This window comes from Cottoperca gobio, chromosome 15 (genome assembly GCF_900634415.1).
Source record: "Cottoperca gobio chromosome 15, fCotGob3.1, whole genome shotgun sequence".
Lineage (NCBI taxonomy): Eukaryota > Metazoa > Chordata > Actinopteri > Perciformes > Bovichtidae > Cottoperca > Cottoperca gobio.
The window spans coordinates 8,667,178-8,691,215 of record NC_041369.1 but is presented as its reverse complement, the minus strand read 5'-3'; the positions used below and the strand labels follow the sequence as shown (position 1 = coordinate 8,691,215).

At 40.6% G+C, this 24,038-nt stretch overlaps 2 protein-coding genes across 8 annotated transcripts in view; both read right to left on the bottom strand.

Moving 5' to 3' along the window:
- The window catches only part of lyst (lysosomal trafficking regulator), a 55,848-nt gene extending 51,470 nt beyond the window's left edge, over window positions 1-4,378 (bottom strand). For all 6 annotated transcript variants that reach the window (XM_029449313.1, XM_029449307.1, XM_029449312.1 and 3 more), the window contains exons 1-2: window positions 4,248-4,378; window positions 2,016-2,290 (exon numbers count right to left, since the gene is read on the bottom strand). Coding sequence is in view for 5 of the 6 variants with exons in the window: in XM_029449307.1 (XP_029305167.1) it covers window positions 2,016-2,096 (81 nt within the window). In the remaining variant the exon portion in view is untranslated. The remainder of the gene's footprint in view (window positions 1-2,015; window positions 2,291-4,247) is intronic.
- A 1,493-nt stretch (window positions 4,379-5,871) lies between these two features.
- Window positions 5,872-22,397, bottom strand: nid1a (nidogen 1a). 2 transcript variants are annotated; one of them, XM_029450381.1, is made up of 20 exons: window positions 22,091-22,397; window positions 19,910-20,212; window positions 19,597-19,823; window positions 18,824-19,128; window positions 18,566-18,706; window positions 17,367-17,618; window positions 16,882-17,082; window positions 16,313-16,546; window positions 15,976-16,113; window positions 15,298-15,426; window positions 14,450-14,593; window positions 13,000-13,119; window positions 12,299-12,526; window positions 11,117-11,289; window positions 10,237-10,363; window positions 9,970-10,141; window positions 9,217-9,374; window positions 9,015-9,138; window positions 7,534-7,646; window positions 5,872-6,462 (listed from the first exon to the last, which is right to left on the bottom strand). In XM_029450381.1, the coding sequence occupies exons 1-20, from the start codon at window positions 22,307-22,309 to the stop codon at window positions 6,332-6,334; spliced, it is 3,639 nt and encodes a 1,212-aa protein (XP_029306241.1). In that variant the 5' UTR covers window positions 22,310-22,397; the 3' UTR covers window positions 5,872-6,331. The 2 variants fall into 2 exon arrangements, with proteins under 2 accessions (XP_029306241.1, XP_029306242.1); XM_029450382.1 differs by lacking the exon at window positions 13,000-13,119.
- Window positions 22,398-24,038: the final 1,641 nt, after the last annotated feature.

Here is a 24,038-nt window from a genome sequence, read left to right as displayed (position 1 = left end):
GATTAAATGCATGATATTATAGTGGATACTTTATAATAAATGATGTTATCGAGGGATATACAGTGAATATATAGCAAGTAGGAGGATGGCCCTAAAGCGCTCCTTTATAAAACAGAGATAGGCATCTCCACCACATAATCCCTTTTGACCCAAAGAATGCTAGAGGAAGTGAACAAAATTGAATCTTTTTATGGCATTTCTGCTTTCTTAGAAAAGTTGTTACTTGAGAAGGATCGTCACAACAGGAAACAAAAATAAGAAGACGATGGTCAAGCATCAGGTCAAGATTAGACCCCACCCAACGAGCCATCCCAGTTCTGTTACTGTGCTGGGAACGATTGACAGATACTATACTAGCGAGAGATGAAGAGTAGGGGGGAGAAATAGAATCATTAAGATTCGAGATTCGTATCTTATAAGATTCTGGATGGATTCACAAATTCCAACTGAACTGATCTGAATATGGAATCAATTTGAATAAAGAATAGATCATGAGATACCGAAACAGTCACACCACTACGACAGATCAATCCTGATAGAAATGATGAGAGGCAAGAATTAAAAAAAATATTAAAAGAACAAGGCCACCAGTACTTTAACACTTTTTTTTGTGGAATCTTATTGATTGCAGCAAAAATAAAAGTGTCTTTTTGCTCTTCACATTTCACTGTGAAGTGTGATCACATAAATGGATACAGAGCAGCAGGGCAGAGTCTTGCTGCCTGGTGGGCATTAAAACAAGAGCCTTTCAATCATTGGACAGTTTCCATGATCCCTTAATCATGTTTACCTCTATACACTGTGTGTGTGTGTGTGTGTGTGTGTGTGTGTGTGTGTGTGTGTGTGTGTGTGTGTGTGTGTGTGTGTGTGTGTGTGTGTGTGTGTGTGTGTGTGTGTGTGTGTGTGCAGGGCAAGTCACTCAGCCTGCAGTCCAATCCTAAGCCAAGTCTTGTGATCCGGCTGCTGTTACTCCTCTGACAGCAGGGGGGGGGGGGGGTGAAAAGAGCTGCAGTGGCCTATCAGGGATTTTACAACCACTGCCATTCACTCTGTAATACACCAACACAGGAACAAGTGCACTTACGCAACACTCATAATGAGCAATCTGTGGTTTACACCTGCCTCCACCTCTGTGCAGTGACTCACTGCTCATGCTTCGGCTGTGTATCAGTTACATTTCTGTCTCTCAAAGTGGCGTCAGGGGAGCTACAGGAGGATTCAAGGCAAGTCCCATCTCAAACAGCGAAGGGAGATCATTCTCTCAGTATTTTTTGCTCCTACCACAATAACATGTACTGAATGAATCTCCACCCTTCCGTTACCCCCTCATAACATTTTATATAATTCTGTATAAAATAAGTTAAATAATCTTCTCAGATTCTAAAAGGAGAAAACATTATAAAAACAGGTATTAAAGTACAAACAATTCTACACTCAACACAAAAGTTATTTACGTTATCTAAACTCCACATATCCCTTAAACGTTTGCTGTTAAATGATTTATATAGAGCAGAATTAACAATTAACATCTTTTACACTGAATAATTTTCTACAGCCGCACAACATTTTACAACACTCACTGTGGAGCAGCAGAGGCGTAAACAGGAAGGCAGCCTAAATGTCAAGGAGCGGACTAAAAGAAGGTCTCTTAACAAGGTTTACGATTGTTGGATGATCATTTGGTATTGAGTAAATATCATATACAGCACCCAGATATTTGGATTAGGATGTGTCAAATTCAAATTCTAAACAAACAAGAAAACCTCATTATTTCAGAGCAATAATAAATTGACTCATGCTGTTTTTGCATGCTGTCACAAGTATAATTTCCTATTCAAATAAATACTGAACAATACTTTGTATCCATCAGAATAAACAAGATATATCTAACTGTATTCAAGATTCGTGAGGCTCGTTTCCAGGACCACTTCCTTGTAGTCGTGGAAACTTAAAGTAAGCATCCCCAAAAGAAAGACCCCTGCATCACACCGGCTCCTTCCTACAGCAGTGCCTACCTGCAGATCCGCTCCTTGCAGTCTGCAATCCATGTACTTTTCCCACGCATATGACAGATCAGTCTGCTGTGGACTGGCCATGTCGTCCACACCTCCAGGTACAACACCAGTCAGGGCGTTCGGGAAGTCAGGAACGACTAAATGCTTCAGTTGATGTCCTCCCTAATCCTCCAGGTGGCCCGGACAGCACCGAACAAAGCCCCAAATGTTGTCCTGAGTCATTCATAGCAGATGCATGATTCACTGCGTTGCTTTGCCACTTTTAAAGTGTGCTTCTGCAGAAAGATACAAAGTGCCAATGGTTAGCTGAACACAATTATCTGACAGAGCTTCTTACGCTTTTACCTGCGCACCCTGAGCTACTGACTGTCGTTTGTGGCGTCTTTTAACCTGACTTGAACCCCAAACTTCAAGACGAGCTTGACACGCTGTAGCATAACCAAAACAAAACAGGCTCGAGCAATACACTCAGCTAAGCTAGCTAGGTATCTGACAGAACCTGCGTCAAGACCTCGGGCAGCTTGAACAACTCATTTCCGGTATGAGATTTTGTTTTCAAAATAAAAGCATCCAACGTGTCTACTATAATCTCACTGGAAAACCAAATAAAACAGTTTAGTTAGACGATTACTGCGTTTTAACAATGAAGACTTACAATGCCCACAAACACGTTTAATTGAGAGGCAATAATACTTTTCTCACATTAATCTAATTATTATCTATAGATTGTAATATATATATATTTAAGTATTATTTTAAATGTGTTATGGATCAATTACAATGCAAGGCCATTTTGTTTGCATAATTATAAACAATACCTGGTAAATACAGCTGTAGCAAACAATATGCATAAGCATGTGATAGTAAAGTATTTACCATCATTCAAAATGTCAGAGTCAGTAGTGAGGTGATTCCCATCATATCACACCTGTGCACTTTAAAATGTATTTAAATGTCTAACCCATAAAAGCAAAGATATTATGGATGAACAATTAGATATAAATGGATATGAATATGGACTAGTGCAATATCCCAAATCTCGGGAGGCAAAATATGTGTCAAAATACCATTCTGAATTGAGTATTGTCGTGCTGCAGAGAGGTCCCGACTTACAAATCGTATTCTGCAGAATTAAGCAAAACTCTTTGTTTGGTAAAGATCCTCGAAAGAAATAATAAAAAAATAATCACACTTTCATTTAAATATATTTTTCAATGAAAATGAGAATAATGATGCAAACATGATAGTTCTCGCCAATATCATGAATAGGATCGCAATTGCGAGTCAAAATAATTGTAATTAAATAATGTTTCCAAATAGTTCAGCCCTAGTTATATTACTTTGGTATACACATTTATCTCTTCTGCTTTAAAGTGACAACTTTGCATATATCTAATATGCATGGGCAAACCATCAAATCTGCTCTCATCTCAAGTGTTGAAGGTTTCCCTTAATAATTTGAATTCTACATTTAACATATTACATTCTACAGATAAACAATATTCTACACTTTGTTTATTTCGTATGTAGAATGAGTTTCATCAAAGCAATACTTTTTAGAATAATAAAAATAATAATTGAATACCTCCCTAAATACCATAAAGCCATTCTTCTGGGGAATAGTTACATTATATTCTTAGTGTAAGGTGTTTATACGATTGATGTCGTTTATGTACCACACACACACACACACACACACACACACACACACACACACACACACACACACACACACACACACACACACACACACACTACGTAATTGTTTATAATTTACACTTTTGTTGAACGTATTCTATACTTCCAGTTAAGGACGCTTCTCAGAAAACGTTGCAATTAATGTTTTATTTTGAAAGTGCTGCTCGATAGCCTTTATTGTTCTGGCTAGCTTGACCGCAAGACGCTGCCAGAAAACTCGATTATTTTAACCATAATATTTGCATAAAAGCCATATTAGCCTAAGAGCCGCTTACGTTATATCTAATAGTTTCTCCAACATATTTTAATGAACAAAACATAATTTCCGGAGTTGTAGTTGTCTTGCTAACAAGCATAACGTTAGCTGGACGCGCCGCATCAAACTGTGTAAGGCAGCTGTCAAAACTGAAGCAGAGAGAAACGAACATTTTAAACGGCCTTTACCAAAATAAGCAGACGGTGAGGCTATAGCTACAACTTTCTTGTATTCAGAATATCCAGTTTCTAGTGGGAAGAATTAATATTCATACATACCTTCGTTTTCCATAAATTAAAGCCAGCTAATGCTAGCCTTCGTGCAGCACAGTCCGATGTATACTTCTGTGATGTTGCCCTCAGCGATGACTGCAAGACGGTCTCATACAATACCTCCCTTTACTTGCCTGCTGACGTTAGAGATTGATCATATTTTAGTTGTAATCTCAAATTATTAGATTGGTGTCATTTTTAATTAGGATTTGGTAAGAGGGTAGAAGTCTACAAGTGACTAGACCTACAATTATTGTGTTTGAGTCCGCTAGATAAAGAACATTTTAGTTTTTAGTCAGCTGGTGAAAGAGGAAAATGCAACAGTGAGCAAACATATTTAAATAAAAAAGCACTCTGTCTCAGATTTACATGATGATTTATCCAAACGACTGATGTAACCGTTTAAATACACATGGATTTACCAGGGCAAAAGTAATCCTCGCAGACAAATTTAAGGGTCAGTTGGACATCAGTGTTAATAAACGCTCGCAGCCGGTGACAGGCCACTGACTTCTGTTTTGCTTCCCATTGGACAACACACAACTAATTCCTAATGAAAGCTTTTATTTCAGAAATGGTGGTGTGTTTGCAAAATCTCTGTAAATCCGCTAATAGGTAGCCCACTTGTTCTTGCTCTATCAATGTATATAACTTAGCTTCTTTGGGAGCCAAGAGAGATGTTTCAGTATTTCATATATAAACCTACACACAATATAAATAGCTATAGTATAGTTATAAGTAAATCCTGGCCTCCATCTTTGAAGATAGAGAAAAGACTGGCAACTATTTTTTAAATCAAGTCGAAAGAAAAGTAATTGGAAATATTAAACTTGTATTAAATAAAGCAAGATTACGTCCTTCCCAAACGATAATATTGTTCTAGTTTAATTAAATTTGTACATAGATACATTAACACTATATCGAAAATGAAGTCGCAACTCTAATATGAATGTTGTGGCTTCAAGAAGGTTACAGCTCATGAGATAAATCTTCCATATTCCGAGTTTATCTAGAGTCCTTTAAAGCACCACTGACGTAGGCACGTGTCTCCCCTTTTGCGGCAGCATCATACCGCCTGTGGGGCGGCAACATTTGTTTCCTTTATAGCAACAAAGCAGTAACGTCATCCCACTGACACATTGCAATTTGGAAACGGGCCATGTGAGGACAACTATGCAGATACCTGTTTTTCTGCTCCTGAAGGCAGGTCACAGGTTTCAGTATTACTTGTTAAGGAACATGATAGGGCTGGTCATTAGTCCAGTGTCCCGGGAAATTAAATCCACCTCGTGTAACGTTTCACTTCGTCAGTTATCCAAGTTAATATAATGAATTAGAAATCAATGTGGGGATTTGATATATAACAAAGGAGCTGAAAAATACTATCATTTTGAAAGTAAATCATGATCCAAGGACCACAAACATAACTCCTGGAGGAATATTCTGTGAATAAACCATACATTTGACCGTATACATGTTTTACATATAAATCTGCCATAGGGCCCTTAAAAGTATTTATTTAAGATAAGCTTTGGCGCCACCTACCGCAGCACAACACCACACAATGTATTTACATCTACCTAACACACGGTGTCGCTATTATTACATTAAAGCCACATACACAGCAGACCAACATGTTAGAAAAATGTTTATTCTTTTGCTGACCAGCATGTAAACTCATCCCACCAGCTCTTACAGACACTAGTCCTAAATTCCACAATAATACTTCCACGAGACAAACTAATCCAAACATGCCACAGTGTAACACAACTGACACGAGATGATGTCATGCATTGCTGTTATGAATTTCACATTAAATTATGTATCCCTTGAGCTTTATTCTCAGTTTATGTGCACTCAGGAAAAGACAAAATAATAGTGTTTATATTTACAATTCTCGACGGCAGCTGTGATTTTATAAAGGGAAATGTAGATAAGCATAACACTGAGCAATAAAAAGGCACAGTAAGTTCACCTCTGGTTTTCAGTGGCATTTTCAGCAGCTATAGTTTAGTAATGCTGAGTGGCTCCTAATTTGCGGTCAAAAACATCCAAACAGTGTCAAATCTCAGAGCAACAGCCGCCTCCTCTCAGTACCCGCTGTCTCTCTCCACACAGCCCACACCCACTGCGTTGTTGGGACATTTGCAGGAGCGTCCGGTAGGGGTTGCTAAACAGAGGTGAGTGCAGCCCCCGTTGTTCACAGCACAGTAGTTTTGTCCTGGCGGAAGGAAAAAACATACAAACCATTATTAATGCGGGACATTCCGGGGCATCTGTATAAATCATAAGCCACCATAGCAGGGGACGGCAGGAAACCCTCTCTTCACTGTTTGTTTCACAGATATATACATACTTAAAGGAAAAGCATAGCAAACTCCAGATGTTGGAGGCCCCTCTCCCTTGACTCTACATTCCCTGGCCTTTTGCATGCAGCCTTATCTAGAAGAGAGGATGAGGCCTGGTGCTTCACCGTGACATCAGTCATCCCTTCACTTAATGATGAATACTAGCTGCAGGAATCTGCTGCATTCAGAACCTGCAGTTTTGCTTGTTCGCCCTCAGAGTTCTTTACAAAGGGCACAGCACTGTGCTGATAGGCCCCGAAGAGTGAAGGGAATGAATGAAAAGCCTGACTCAAAGGTAGCCCTCAAATTTACAAGGGTCAAGTTATTTCTAGGAACGGCTCTTTAGTGGGACTGGGAGTGTTTTCTCACCAATCGCTAGGTAAATAAAATAATCTATAAACATTTTTAAGACCCTCCCCACCAGTGGAGGGATCTAAATAAGTACATTTACTCAAGTATTGTACTGAAGTACAAATTTGACATACTTCCTAAGTATTATTAGTATTACCCTTCTATGCTACTTTATAAAACATATCAGGGGGAAAATAGGGAAATATTAGATACTTTTTACTCTACAGTTTTACAGTTTATTTGACAATTACTTTTTACATGGAAAAACATGATAATGATACGATGAGTTACTATATTACTAATCTGCCCAGTCAAAGTATCTAAAATTGGATCCACATAGATGAACTGCAACATTAAAATGCTCTTACATCTATTCACTGTTGATAAAAAAACTAATAATATATAATATAGAGCTGTGAAAGAGTCATTCTACATAATGACTACTTTATGTACATTTTGCTAAAAATACTTACGTAACATTTTGAATGCAGGACTTTTACTTGTCGTGGAGTATTTTTAGATGTTTTTTCTACTTTTATTTAATAATATATCTGAGCACTTCTTCCAACGCTGCTCCCAACCTGTCTCTTTACCTGATGGACACTGGGCGTAGGCTGTGGTGATCCCATATATCTTGGTCCGTTTCTGAGGCTGGAAGGTGTCTGACTCCGTGCCAACTTGGCGGTCCACAGCAACCACGGCGTCCCTGTTGTAAACACGATAAGAGTTTAGCAATGTGGGACTATCCCAGCTTGTGAAACATTCGCATCCTGCCTCCCTGTGTTTTGTATAAAAGTCTGTCAAGAATGAGTAAGGGTTAGGGAAGCTTTCTCAGCCATAACTGACATAGTTTGTGTGCCTCCCCCCACCACCACCTCTGAACCTTCTCCAGCAAGGCTGCAGCCCTGGCAAGATCAGAGGGAGGCCCTGGGCAGGTCACTCGCAGACGCTGGGGCTGAGAAATTGCAAGCAGCTGCCACTTTTTAAGATGCTTCCTCACCCCACATTCACAGACAAATAGACAACCCAACCCCCGCATTTTTGCAGCGGCTAACGTACAGAATCAGCTGCACGGTAAGAAAGCTCCACAGTCTTCAGAGGGGTCTGGAAGAACATCAAGGGCCCGTGCTTGAAGTGTGGGGAGCGTTTTGACCTCTGACCCACCCTGTCCTTCCTCTACCTTGACAGATCTGCGTTCTTACATTGCACAGTGGGCCGTGGATAAAGGCTGCATTATATCCTTGATGCTCTAAATTACATTTTTAATTTGAATGTAAAACTATCCAAATTGCATCAAGGTACACTCTGGCTCAACCCTACCACTAAATGGGTCAATGTGCATAATAATGTTTAATGCTTATGAAGACATTACACATAAAAACATAAAGCATCTGAGGATTTATTTATTATAATTATAAAAGTAATTTATTTTACTTACATCCAGTGTTGGAAAGTAACTAAGTACATTTACTCGAGTACTGTACTTAAGTACACATTTGAGATACTTGTACTTTACTTTCCATTTTCTTCTACTCCACTACATCTACATTTATTTGATAAATTGCTTTTATTTATTTACTTTTCAGATTAATAATACAAAATAAAATCAACACATTTTAATTTTGTGTATTTATTATGATGTAATAGTACTATAATACATATCATAAAACTTTAATTGATAAGCTACCCAGCAGATAAAGTATAGAAAATATAAAAAATGAGCTCCACAAGCTGCAACATTGATTGAGTGATGAACACAATAATAAATAAATAATACAATAATACAGCATATAATATGTATATTATTCTGAAATGGGCCATTCTGCATATTGAATATTTTTACTTTTCGTACTTTAAGTATATTATGAAGCTAATACCTTTGTACTTTTACTTGAGTACAATTTTGAATGCAGGAATTGTACTTGTAACAGAGTATTTCTACACTGTGGTATTAATACTTTTACTGGAGTAAAATATCTAAGTTATTCTTATACCAATGCTGACGTCCCATATGTTGTCATTGAATAGAAAGCTAGACTTCCAAAATGTTCATGATAATAGAAAAAAGTCAAACCTCCTCCAGTCAGTGTAATAGATGTTCTTCCCGAAAGACGTGATTCCGAAAGGGTACTGCAGCCCCTCTATAACCTTTCTGCGGTCGCCGTGGCCAGGATGTGTGCACTCCAGTTTATGTGTGCCTACAGGCGAGAGATTATTGCTGATCACAAGGCAGACATCATTTCATAGATGAGTCATCCGTCTAAAATCTACAGTACCTGCGTCTGCCCAACAAAGCATAGAACTCTGAGAGTCGTAAGTCAAGCCGTTCGGCAGGCTGAGGTCGTCTTTAACCAGCACCCTTCTGTTGGATCCATCCATGTGAGAGGTCTCAATCTTGGGGGCGTCGCGGTTCCAGTCGGTCCAGTATAGATTGCTGTTGTAAGGACAGGTGTGAAGTTAGTTCACTGTCAAACTCAGCAGACACAATATTAATGTTCTTAATAGTATATCTAATCAAAGTTTTTGCCAAGTTCCTCTTGAGTATCGAGGACCGATAATGTTTAATTAATGTAATAATATTCACACAAGCTGTTTTGGCTATCCAGATGTTTATTTACAAAGGAATAGTTTAACATTTTGGGACGTACACCTAAATGCTTTCTTACCGGGAGTTAGATAAGATTAATACTACTTTCATATCTGTCCTTTCACTATAAGACTACAGCCAGTAGTTTAGAATAAAGACCAGAAGCAAGGATCTGTTCAAAGGTAACAAACTCCCTTACCTGCACCTCTAAAACTCACTAATTCCTTTTGTAGATCTACAAATGTGTTAGAAAAGGTTTTATGTTGTTTGAATGTGAGTCTTACTGATCTTCTCATCTAACTCTCGGCAAGAAAGCAAATAAGAGTAATTGCAAATATGTTGAACTGTTCCTTTAAATGTGTATTGCCTAATCAGAAGAGTTCTGTAGCGATTGGTATTTCACTAGCAGCATGTTAAACGTCTTATGTGAAACAATACGCACCCATTGGGAGGGTCGGTGACAATAGCACGGGGGTTGACAAGGTCAGAGTTGATAATGACGCGGCGCTGAGACCCGTCCAGAGAGGCCACCTCGATGTGATCCTTCACAGAGTCCGTCCAGAACATAGTCCGGCCCAAGTGGTCGATGGCGATACCCTCTGGGCTATCCAGGTCTGTTGAGCGGATACATCAGTTTCTTTGCTTGATGAAAACAGTCCCCCTCGTTCGCAAAATGGCTGAAATTGTGTGAGTGAAGGATAAAAGTTACCTGATCTGATGACCACAATGGGCTCTCCTCCCTGGATGTTGGCCTTGCTGATTGACGGAGATGTGATTTCAGTCCAATAGACCATTTTCTCCACACAGTCGTAAGCCACTCCGATGATTACCTTCTCCTGTGGAGAAATCAGCAACCAACAATCTCTGAAGTGTCCTTTTGTTCAAACAAGAGTGGTCAGAGATAACAACACGGAGCAGATGTGTGTTTTTTGACATTAACGTCTAGACATAAATCCAAACAAACACAGCCACACACTGAGTGTGAGTAACTCCAGACCAGCTGCTTTGGAAATCAGAGTAACAAGAAATGCAGATTGCAATTCCAAAGATGTCAGACTGATGGTAGTAATTAGTCTGAATGTCACCATGTGCCTCCAGTAAAGTGTGAGCTTTCAATGCATGAAGCAGATGGGGAAATAGCTAGAGCCAGAATGCAAGCGTTATTACCAGCAAGGGAACGGCTTGTTTAAGAGGCTGAGCTGATGTTACACCAACGAGAAATCCAAACATACTTAAATTTTCTCTCGTATTATCTGGATGATCCCACATTCCAGAAAATCCTGAGTTGACATTGTGCCTGAGATGAGCTTAAGAGTTGCTATCCTCTTAAACCCATCCTCTTCTAGGATCGTATCTGCTTTTGTCTTAATGTCTTAATGTCTGTTCATGACAGACATTAAGACAGTAAAACATTCCCTTTTATGGTATGTCATAAGACACATTTTAAGCAAAGATCTTTTCATAAACAGAAAAGCTTATTAAATGTCTCAGAGAAATGTAGGTAATAAGGATTGTAGACATGTTAAACAATATTACTTTGAAAGTAAGATTACTTTCTCTACAAGGTACGTTTATTTAGAGAAACTTACAGGGAGATGGAGGAGGGCCTTGGCTGCGTCCTTTTTCATTTCATAACCTTCCATTGGGACATGCTCTATCCTGCCGCTCTGGGCAAACAACAGGTGTGTCCCTGGAGGCAGGGGGTGGACATCGGGTCGAGGGGTTGGTCCGACAGGTGGTCGAACACCACCGTTGTCGAAGCCTACCGGAGATAAACACTGAAAAATCAGAGGTGTTGTGGAGGGGGAACCAACCTAGAATCAGTTTAGCAACGGAAAGTTTTCTGGTCAACAAAAACACTCTTCAACATAGCTGTATATTTTTGTAAGTGTTTGAAGCTGCTGATTTGCATCCATATTTGGTCTTTTAAATGCATAACATGTACTTTTCTGCCACTAGGGGTCTCTCAATCAAAATAATAAGAAAAGGCGGCGTTGGGAGTTGTTTTCGTGACTAACATCGTTTTTACTGGGAGATGAATTATCCACAGGGGTCCCATCCTCTCCAAATGGACCAGGTGATTAACAGCTAAAAACACTGAAGGAAGCAGTCTCATGTTAAAAATCAGTGTTTCTCTGAAACTGTTTGTTTACCGAAAGTCCCGAAAGGGCTGCGAGCTGAGCTGCCAGTAATGTTTGCTCAGCTTGTTTCTCTGATACCTTAAGATCCAGACGTTCAGCAGGTTTTTACCGGGAGCAGAATTATCTGGAGAGGTCTCCTTCTCTCCAAAACAATCTGACCCTGTGTAAAAACACTGAATAAAGCAGCTTCACGTTATAGATCAGTGTTTCTCTGACGCTGTTCGGGGGCCGCAGGACACTAACGCTTGCTCAGCTTGTTTTTCTGATAACTTAAAATCCAGACGGCCGATGACATGCTTCATCCGGTTAAAATATATTGTTAAAACGTCCAAGACCTAAAACATTTATCATAAAAATGTGGCGTAAAACTGCACAAAAAGGCAATATATGACAGCTTCTGGCAGACAACCACAACGATGACATACACATCTTCACTACAGGCGACCTCATGAAACAGACATCTAACTTGATTAAAATGATGGATTTCTCTAAGATGAAAATTGTTGGAAACATTTGGGATAACGTAAGTACACAACGCAACAAAATACATAACATAGATCTAGTCGTTACATATTATACATTTAATACACAATGGGAGACACTTTGGTAAAACACATGAGATTTGCTCACACATTGGTCTGCTTCCAGGCCCAGAGCGAGACCCGGGGATCTCCTGCCCGTTTCGGTCCACGCACCAGCAGTGTCCCGTGCTGCCGTGGCACTGCATGGGTTCATAGCGGCCGTTCTCGTCACACGTAGGGATGTACTGTCCAACGGGAGGTCGGGGTCCCCGTGGACCAGCCCCCGTCGCACCCTGGAGACTGTCTCTGTGGGTCTCACATTGTGTTTTTGTCCTCTCTGTGGAGAAGAATGAGAAAATATACTCCAGAGTGAATATCCTGCAAAATGCCAAACTAATTCATAAGCTCATTCATATCTCATTTTGTCTCCTGCTTTAATTTCAGCTTCCACAAATCCCTTGTAAGGCATGACAAATTCCTTTTGCTATCCAGAAGAAAATGAAAACCAGGTTCCAGCCAGCTGGCACCAATAAGCTCAGACGAGGAACTCATTTCCAAACACTCCTCTTGCCCAAACGGGAGGAATAAACAATGCAGAGAGTGAAAATGAGCCTCTATTATTGAGTCTTCAACCAAATCAAAGAACACCATAACCAAAAATGTTCCAACTCCCAAGACAGATTTCCAAAAATAAAGTTGCAGCAGCACAGGCTGAATGTTACCGGATTGGATATAAAACCCAGACACCGATGCACTGTGTAAGTAAGATGTCGAGTTTGTCACAAAGTGACGACATTTCAACAGACTTACCTTGGGAGCAATAGAAGCCGTCGCCATAGTAACCTGGCCTGCACTGGCAGGCAAATGATCCCTGGGTGTTATAACACACAGCGTCCTGATGGCACGTGCTTGGCTGGCACTCATCTATGTCTTCAGGCAGAAGAGAAGAGGGTGAGTAGAGAGAGAGAGAGAGAAGAATCATCAACCGTAGAAGCTCAAATATTTTCCGCATGTCCAATTTGTCGCGTCCTTTTACGGTCAGGGATCTACAGTATGAACTAGGTCAGCCTGTGCCCAACAACATCAAGCAAAAGCATGGAAAGAATGGAAACTATGAATGAGTGCTACTGAGGACCGGCCAAAAAAAACTACACGCCGATTCAGGACCTCCATCTGCTTTTCATGTTTCACTGCTCAATCGCTGCAGATGTATTTTGTAAGCAATCTCACCTCCCCCGTCCTGAGCACATGGCTGAACAATTATAGCCGTAAAGTTCTATGTAATGGATTTGAAATCTGGACTACTTGTGTTACAGGACCATCCTGTTGATTTTCCATTTAGAAATACTTCACATTACTGCCAACCATTTTCGAAACATGTCATATGATTTGGGATGGAACCATGCAGGTTCCAGCAGATTATTTTCTGAAAACTCGCCTTGTTAGTAACAAAGGATGCTCTGACACTCGAGATTTGATGAAAAGATGACTTTCCAACAACATTTCCATTGGCAGAAGCTACTAAAATCACATTACTTACACAACATCCTTGTCAGCCCAAGTTTTTCCTTCCTCTACAACAAGTCTCTGACAACATCGCCCATGAATGATTTTTGGCAGCAAACTCTCAAATCTCAGATTTCACATTCTCCTTGCAGACACCAAGACGAATAAAGCACGGCGTGTGCCACAAGTAGGCTATAATTATAGACTTTTGCAGTTGAATTAGAATCAGCTAATAATTTAATTACTAAATTTGCATTTAAATTGCATCAACCAATATATACATAATTACATTTTATTATAATAATATGATTATAGTATAATATTTATATAATGATAAATTGATCATTTGATTTAAAAATATAACTGCTAAACTAATTTGAAAAAGGCTTTTGGATTTTATTATTTAATGTATAAGCAGTGTGACACAAAAAGCAGCAGGAGGAGCTCTGATTGGCCAGCTGTTTTGTATTGGCATCAGTCTGGCCAATCAGAGCTTCTGCTTTGTGGGTTGGATGTCATGTATTTTTTAGGCACGCAATGACTAATGTTATGGTAATAAACGCTAAAGCTATATACTAAAATTAATTAGTTCTAATATACTATGAGCATTGTATTTTACTATATTTGAATTAGATGCAATATCAAATCATTAATGTTGGATATTCTGTAACCTTTGAATGAGGTAACCTACAATCTGAAAGCAGTTTATTCCTATTATCATTCTTCAGCACAAGTAAATATTTCTATGGAGTACCTTGGCAGACTTTGCCATCTCCTATGAGTCCCGGGAGGCAGGAGCAGATGTAGGACGAGCCTCCAGTGTAGCTGCACTGAGCGCGCTCAGCGATGTCACATTCGTGGGTGCCTTCTTCACAGGCGTCCACAGGTCGATTAGCCCCTGAGGAGAAGAAGTACTGTTAATTAAATGTGTTGTGGAGCAATTAGGAAGAAATCCTGATATGTTATAGCATGGAATAAATGACAACATAACATTCAATTCATTTTACAATGCTTTTTGTCTTCTTTTATCTTAAAAGAATAATTCAACATTTTTGGAAATATGTTTATTCGATTTCTTGCTGAGAGATAGATGAGAAGATCGATACCACTCTTGATATCTGTTCAATAAATATAAGGCTACAACCAGCAGCAGTTTAGTGCTTAGCCCTATGCTAATTTAAGGGTTGAAATAATTTATTCATGTGGCTCTTCTAGACTTTCTAAATGTTGTCGTAGTAGTGATCGTTGACGGAGTAACTTTAGGCTACGGCTAAACCTTCGACAAGCGATTCTTCTTGTGGATTCAAAGATAACTTTATCGCAATTAAAGCTTGTAGATTTATCATCGTTATCGTGGAAGATACATAACAGCTAATCCCACTTTCTACTAGATAATCTCTGAAATGATACTGCCCCTGCAACACTCAGTTTAAAGATGTTAGTGTGTACTTATGTTAAAAAGGTATACATGTGTTTTATCTTGCTCACCCTCATACATTAATGCATTTAATTACAGTTTATGTCTGAACCTGTTCATCCCAACTACCAGATGAGATTTCTGGAATATGTAATTGTACTCTGCAGCTCACAAACATCACTTACCAACGCAGGTCTGCCCATCACCGCCAAACTGATAACCATCTTCACATTCACAGCGGAAGGTCCCGGGCTGGTTGTTGCAGATTGCGTGGGAGCCACAGATCTGAGGATTCTCGCTGCACTCATCAATGTCTGATAAAGAGAAGACTCAATTATCATATGCTAATAACTGCCACATTACGTCCGTGTTTGAGTTTGAGGCTCTGAAATCTGGATTTGTCAAATCAGTGTCCTTCATTATCAGATGGAGATCAGAGGAGAGAGCTTGATTAGGTTTCTTAATTACAAATGTTTCAAGATAGCATCTGTCTGATACACTTCCTTCCTCTCTCTGCTGTATGTGCTTCTGAGTTCTTCCTGTCTGGTCTCGAATGCAAAAGATTCCTGGCTGTATAGAGCATGGACTGGGGATGAGGATCACAGTATATATGTTAACCTGGTCTGGGAGTATGTGATACTTTGTTTACCATATGGGACCCTCTCTGCTAATTGGTAAGATTGCCCAGTTCCCCAGGAAGGAAGGCTTTATAAAGTCTGGGTTGATTAAATGAAGGCTCTAAGCAGATGTGGAAACTGTTACTTTAAAGCAGAACAAACATTAGTGATAGGAATCTGTATTGGCACAAACAATTGAAACATAAAATGTCCTTTTTTTTGTATGATATCATATATCATTCTTACCATAACATGTGCGGCCATCCCCGTTGAAGCCACTAGCACACTGGCAGGTGAACTGAGTTTCCTGTCCAGGTCGGCACACAGCGTTAGTGTCGCAGCCGTGTCTTCCAGTGAAACACGGGTTCTCCTCTGGCTTCCCTCCTGAGAATTATGGGTCTATTTTAGGGCAATGTTACCACTATAATATTCATTCACGTAATTCTATGAGAAAAACCTATTAACCATTTCAAGAATAGTCATAACTTTTAGTTAAACCTGTCCTTGGCCAGGATGTTGTACTCCAGGAAGGAAGTGTATGCAGACCAAAACAGGAAGACAAAAATAATCTCCATGACCTCACCATTGATGTCTCCGATCTTGTTGCTCATGGCGAACCGTATGAGTTCATTATTAGCATCGTACAAGACAAAGACCTGGTCCACGCTGAGCATCTGAGTCGGTTTCATGTCACTCAAAGACTCGCCATACTGGCAGCTCTGGAAGGTGATGGTCTGACGCCACTGGTACGTTCTGGTGTCAGTAGAGCCATCGGGCAAGCTCACTACGTAGTCCCGAGTGGAGGATGAAGTGATCACTGGAAGGTATGATAGACAGGTAGATGATTTCTTAGTCTTCTTAATGCCATAGTTTGGATTGTTTGAATGTCAGTGTATACAGTAGCAGGTGTTTTTTTAGGTGGCTAAAATACATCAGTACAGCAGTACATTGGTTCTCCAAACTGGAGGCGTGCCAACCACCATCTACTGTAGGTAATACACAGACTATGGATAAGTACCTCATACAACCCCACTTAAAACAATCTAAACTATCCCTTTAATTATTTAAAAAAAAATTGGATAAAGAGGTTTGGCCAAGTGCAAATAAACAAGCCAGAGACACAAGTGAGTCTCTGTTCAAGCTGTATCTCACAATTGTTGCTGTACTGGTAGATCTCAGAGTAGGGGTCAATCTGCACGGTGGAGCCACGAGGCACCTCAGGGACCCGGCCCTCCATGGTGGTGCTCACCACCAGGTGGTCGTGCTCATCGATGCCTTTGAACTCCTGCCTGATGGTCAGCTTCTCATTCCCTGGCAGAAAGGTCACCTCAGCCTGGCGTGTGAACTCCCCCCCTACAGAGGACAGAGAAGAGGAGGTTAACTTTGAGACCCTGACCCTGGATAAACTGTGGCTCACCGCCTTCTGTCTCAGCTGAAGTAATGTGAGGGGAATTCAGCTGGAATGAGAAAATGTGCAGCTGTATGGCAAACTGCTTGTAACAGCATTAACACTTGTTTACAGATATTTCTGGAATGTTCAATTTATAACCAAGTGAAGCTGAGAAAATCCCAAGAAAAGCTTCTTGGTGTCACATTATCAGATAGTGTTAGTGCAGTAGTAGAAATATTTCCCTCACCTATAATACTGAAGCCATTCTTGAAGCCAGGCTGCTCCAGAGCAAACGCCCACCCAATCACACCACCAAGGGCCGACAGGGGCTGCAGTGAGGGTCCAAGGGTAGAAGCAATGTCACTGATGGCCACATAGGAACGGCCATCATTTACCACGACGTATGAGTGAAGATCATTGCTGGCGAACTCCACAGGGGAAGGAGAGTTTCCCACATGCACTTTACCATGCACTTTACCATTCATCCTCTGTGGCTTTCCTGCAAAAATAAAACCAAAACCATCAAAGTTGGTGACAGAGAAGTTCAACCAAACACTAGAGCTGAACACATAGATTTGCCCAATTTGCTCAAATAATGTCAGGAGAGTTGTGTAATGGGCAATTCTGAAAATAAAATTCTGAAAACAAGAACAATTAAAAAATGCTAAACTGCTTAAAGATTTTCCCCCAACATTTCCACATCATTCAGCTGGTAAAACTGTGGCATTCCTGTAACATTTTAGGCTAAATTAGCTAGCCACGCTAGCTAATTTTTTGTCTTTAAATTAGCAAGCAATACCAGCCACTTTGATTTGCTAGGTAAGCTGAAATTTTACAAAACAGGGAAAGCATTGCAGCATTACGACGAAAACACACCAGGTTTGCCAAAATAAAAAAGCATTTCTGCGGCCGTGAGGCGTGTTCATGTGCTTCAGGGGGAAATCAATTCTTTGTAACATAGGTCAACATGTCACAGGAGTTACAGGACTCTGTTGACTGATTGGCTTTAAGTATTCTGTTAGTTAATTACCGCCAGACGTTTAATTATCCCCAACTTTTAATTTGGTCGCATTTAGCCGTGGAATCAAAGCGGTCACTGCTTGGCTGAGCTCGGAGTGGCCACCGCAGCTTTCCATAGACTTTGCACGGCATCCCACTGCAGGCCGCACTTCACCGCTGCTCTGGTGTGTTTCTGGGCTTTAGGCTTGGACACTAATGCAGAATACTGATAGCATAACAGTAGCCTATGTCTTAGTCTTTTAACTGTTATTATAAAAGCTTGAAATTCATAACGTTAGCTCTGGTCTCACGTCTAAAGTTTGCCATAGACACATATTCTATGCATTTTACCAAACCCTTTCCTCTCCATTTCCCTGAAGCAGTAATAAATTACAACACCACACAGTTTAAATCTTGCTTCAAAATGAAAAGTGATCATAGTCTTACCCTCTGCCACACACTGTATCCCGTTGCCATAGAAGCCAGGTCTGCAGTTGCAGCAGTATCCACTGGAGTAGTCCTTGCAGTCAGCAAACTGGGAGCACTTATTCCTATTGTTCGCACATGTCCCCAGGTTGTATGAGAACACTGAAAACATGGAAAAGCATGGTAAGAATATGGCAGGAACAGCTAATTGTTTAAATAACTATAATCTTCCAACCATGATAAGAAAATAGCCTTTACGTTTTTCTCCTGTGGACTCACCATCGACATTTATATCTGTGTCGTCCACTACCAACACTTCTGGGTTGTCGGGCTGATGTGGCTGGTACTGAATTGGGTGGACTTCGATCTGCGCCCCTTCTGTCTCATAAGGAGGGTCCTGCTCTTGCTGACCATTATTATACACAGGCCTCCTTGCATCAGTGGCCTCCTCATCACCCTCAGAGGGCCCCTGTGGCTTTGCCTCGGTGGGCAGGTCAGTGACCTCACCTGGAGCCACATTGCTAAAGTAGGGAGAAGTTCCAATCTCGTACACCCATACACCCCGCAGGCCGGAGTTGGTCTGTCTATAAGGAGAAAAAAGAGACTTTTGGGTTATCGTGAGCAATTAACAGTTTGGTGGTCTGAGAAATAAATATTCAGCCTTTAGAAGGAAGTCAAATTCTCCATACAGAGGATGAAGATGAAATAGTAAAATATCTCAAACCTTAGAAATTGTTCTCTTGTAAGACAGATCAGGCAGTTTAACACCAATGATCTTACTAACCTATAGTCACTGTTCTTTAAACATTATCCAAACAGCAACCCTGGAAATGGAAATGTCACGTCTAGATGGTACCTTTGAATCCCTCTTTGTGAAACTTGGTGAAAACTCTTGCGAGACTTGCTGCCTGGCGACCTTTTATAACCTTAAACATTCAAAGTCAATGCCTAACCCATAACCATCTCGCGAGAGTTATTGCAAATCAGGGGTTGTCATCTAGACACGACCAGGAAATGGTTATTCTTGTGCTGACAGCAATTGGTTGACTTACTCTGGTAAAGCCCTGATGGATGCCTCGTCATCAGTGGTGGTGCGGTAGTATGGCCCTTGACTTGCAAACAGGAAACCCTGGACCAAACCCTTACTGAAGCCAGCATGCATGACCACACTACTGCCTTGTACAGGCGTGGAGGAAAACTGCATCCCATCCCTTGCATACAGGACGATGGCGTACGATGCCGTCTCAAGGGATGCAATGACCAGCTGGAAGGTGTTTCTCTGTGTTATGATAAAACATTAGAGGCAATGTGAATGATAAGTTACACAACAGAGATCAAACACTTGAATATCCATGTGATGCTCACCTTCTTCACAATGCCATCTCCTCTGCTTTGAGGTTCATGGGTGGCGACATTGACCCAGGTGATCACCACTGCATGTGTGGGAATGATTTTCTCGTCTTCAGGGAAGGCCCCGTTGACATATTGGGCTGCCCGAGTCAGGACTCCAGGACTGGAGTCTTGACGGAAGAAAACTTTCCCCACACCATCGCTTGTGTCCAAGTCTCCGAGGAGAGCTGCAATTGTGCCGAATTTTGGGGGCATGTTGCCAATAAATGTCGACTCGCTCGTTGGCTCTGCTGTGGCAACAAAACCATTGGTGTTGATCTGAAATTAAAAGCTCAAGTAGGTAATGTTGATAACATAAACATTTGATAATTTTAACACCGTATGACTGTCTTTATACTAATTACAATAACAACACACGATGAAGTGTTTCACAGCAGAGGCAAAGCCTGTCCAGTCTGACCCACTTTGATCTTTATTCCCCTCTCATTAGACTAATGATCCAAGTCAGCTGCCATGTCCTACAAAAGCGTCATAATGAACAAACAAGATGCCATTTAACACAGATTTTACACACTTAAGGTTTAACGTGAACACATGCAGAACTTGTAAAAAATAAAAAGCTGGGTTCAAAAATGTCAAAACACACACACACACACACACACACACACACACACACACACACACACACACACACACACACTCTGCACATGGGGCTCCTTCACTTCCTGACCAGGGGAAAACAAGAACACTATTCCTGGCCCGGGCCACACAGTTTCCTGTCCTTGCCCCTGACGTGCAGCCCCAGAGAGCCCAAAGATTGCGCAATAATCTTCATTACAGAAACTTCCTGGCAAAATGGAAGACAGATCTGGGAAACTGATCAGTGAGTCTGATCTCACAGATGTGGTGCAGTGAGAGAACTTTAAGGTTACTGAAGGGCTTTGTGGGATTTGAATCACATTCAGGAGGAGATGATAAAACCTCCTAATGATTAGAGAAAACGTTTTTTTTTCTATAACCATGTCTGGAGTGAAGAGCATTACTGTTCCCCTGCAGGGCACAGACAGTTCAGGGTAGACTGTCTCGTAAATTGTAAACTAAAGTCTTGAGGCCATCTTGACTGCAGTTAAGAAATATGTTTGTGGTGAGTGATGTAGGGATAACTTGTCAGTAGTCAGCAGCAAGGAAACCCCCCAAATTTATTGTTGTAAGGAATTCAATATTTATTCTCAACCTGCAGGCGCATGTGTCAACCACATCTTTTTTTGCCTGTTCACATCTCCTCTAATTGATCTGCTCTTTGGCTGAGATTGGGCATGTAACGGCTCCATAAACAACAAATTAAAATTCACTGATCAAAGATGAAGTTGTCATCATAACAGAAATGATGATTACTGCTTCAAGTATATTTCATCAAGTGGTGACTTTATAAAAAAAATGGACAAAGCTTAGGCAAAGGGTTCTGCCTTTCAAAGGAAGTACCTTTTGTATATAATTACTATCTGATTGGATATTATCCACATGCAGCACAATTAAAACAGAGATGCAGCACTTTTCTTTGAAAAGGAGAATCACAGGGAATAAAGGGCTGTTTGTCCGTCCAACACAATAGTGCAGCTTATAGCTCAATGTTCCTATTGCCTTTTTTAAAAAGTCATTTAAAAGCTCATCATGGTAACTGCAAACAGCAAATAATAAACACATGAAGTCTTTAAGAATTTATTAGGTTACAGACCAACCTCCAAAATCACTATTTTGCTAAGTTTATCTAGATATTGCAGGATGTGAACATTTGAAACGCATATATTTGGTTCATATAAGCATCACTTACTCACCGTAAAGTTATGTGACATAAACTCACCAGTACATGTTCGGGGTTGGATTGCTAAAGAGCTCTCTTCTGAGTGTCAACAGTAAAATGATAACCTCAGGGGAAGCTGTAAGAATGCGTGGACACATGCATTCCACAAGATATAGCAGCCTCTGATAAGTCAATCACTAGTTAGATATACTTCAGAACATACCCTTCCCCAGATACATTGCAACTTCCAGGTATTGTTTAAGGTTGTAAGACGTATAACTGTTTCTCGGGTGTGCGCAATTGCGCAACCTTGATGGACAGTCCACAACGAACAATAAATCCCACGCTTTTGTATTAAAATGATAAATCTAGTATCAAGTTATGGGTTAACTTACAAAAATGCTGTTGAAAGTGCCATCATAAAACAACACTGGCTTGTCCAGTTCAAGTCGGTGCGTCTGGTCATTCCCTGCTTCCAGTAACTGATCCCTTGCGCTTGGGCCGTAATGAAAAAGCTCTCCCCGCGTTATGCTCTGCACCGACGCCACAAGTCCGAGAAAACTCGCACAGACGAGCCATCCTTGGTCCTGCCAACCCATTGTTCCGTGTTTCATGAGCAGTTGAGCAGTCCTGTGGTTTGTCCAAGTCAGGTTAGTGGAGAGTGAGTGACGCACGGGCTCCACAAAAGAAAGTTCAGTCAGAGTTTGGGGAAACGTGGGGCGGAGTTGAGAGGGGCGCGCTGAGAACTTGCTTTCATTACCGGAGAGAGAAATTAAAGGTATCCTATACTTTTCTTTCCATGCTCTTACTTAAACAAATTCCTGAAGTGATAACGACAGAAGGCAGACATGCGCTACGTCAGTTGATTGGATTAGTTAGGTAGACATCTGCAGTGATTTGGCCTACTTTGTAAATAATATTGCCGTTATAAGGGTTGATTGAGGACAGAAGTAGCCACTGAGGTCAGTTTCACATCACATCCCTTGATTTAAACCCACTCATTGTTTCAGTATTGCCAATACAGTAGAAGGCAGCCATTACGGTTTGGATGATATGGTACTATAACACAGGGGCCACTGTCTGTGTGGGAGGTCTCCAGAGGGACAACACTGGACTGTATTAGCAGATTTGGATACAGGCCAAGGGGACATCAGAGCATGGGCCAGTTACCATCAACAGAGCCCCATGGCCGGTTTGATTGAAACATTATGTAAAAGACAATATCACAGAGCACTGTACCATATACTAATCATCTGAGGGATCCCGCTGTGGCTATCAGACTCCACTCCAGCTGGGATAATGAGGGGCATGCTGGTAATATGGTTCAACTTGGAGATGTTTCTGCCCTGCTATCGCTTGGTCAGTCATCCATCCAACACTTCGGTCCAATTATCTGAGCAACTGTTGGCCACATTGCCACAATATTTTAATATGGGTATTCACAGCACCCATGATTCCTAATGATTATTTGTGACCTCTGACCTTTTATTTGGCACCGATAATGTCTTTCAACAACATTTTGTTCTATTACAATGTGCTTGAAAATTAAAATAAGATGACAAATGACCTCTAAAGGAATGACAATATTTCCACTAGATTTGGTGTGGACGATCATGACCCCCGGATGATGATTAACAATGTTCTTGGTGACCTTTTCCCATGTCCATCACTAGGCCAAGATTTCATTGCACAAAGATATCAAAACTGAAAGTATAAATTGTGTATCATGGATCCTTTCCTGCCTGGTAACCACCCACATAACAGTACTTCCCAGGGAGAGTCAATTGATCTTCATGTGTGAAATTGGGTGGGAAATTGGTGGAGTGACCCTATAAAGGTGTGAGATATAAACTAATGTGTTTTTGTTGCAAAAAGTTAAGTTTATCTAAAATATTTCTTATTTCTGATTTTGAATAACTCGATATATTCTAAAAACTTCTAAAACATCCAAACTGAAGGGTCCCAAATAGCTAGTTATTTGTTTTAAGGGGTCACCAAGCAAACATGTTGGGAACTACTGCCCCAGAGGATGAGCTTTCTGTGGAGCTACCCTCTTGCACCACCCTCAGGACAAAACACTGTATATCAGGGGTGGGGAACCTTTTTCCTATCAAGGGCTATTTTATTTTTTACAACATCCTTCGAGGGCCATACTAATTATTGAACTCATAACCTCTGCAATTTTTTTTTATACGCAGCCCATTCATTTCACTTTTCTTTTATGATGTGCAAAAAAGCAGCTTTTTTTTATCCATGTATCTTTCTGTTTTATCAGAAATCAGAAATCCTTTATTAGTCTCACAACGGGGAAATGTATCTTGTCACAGTACACAATAATTAAAT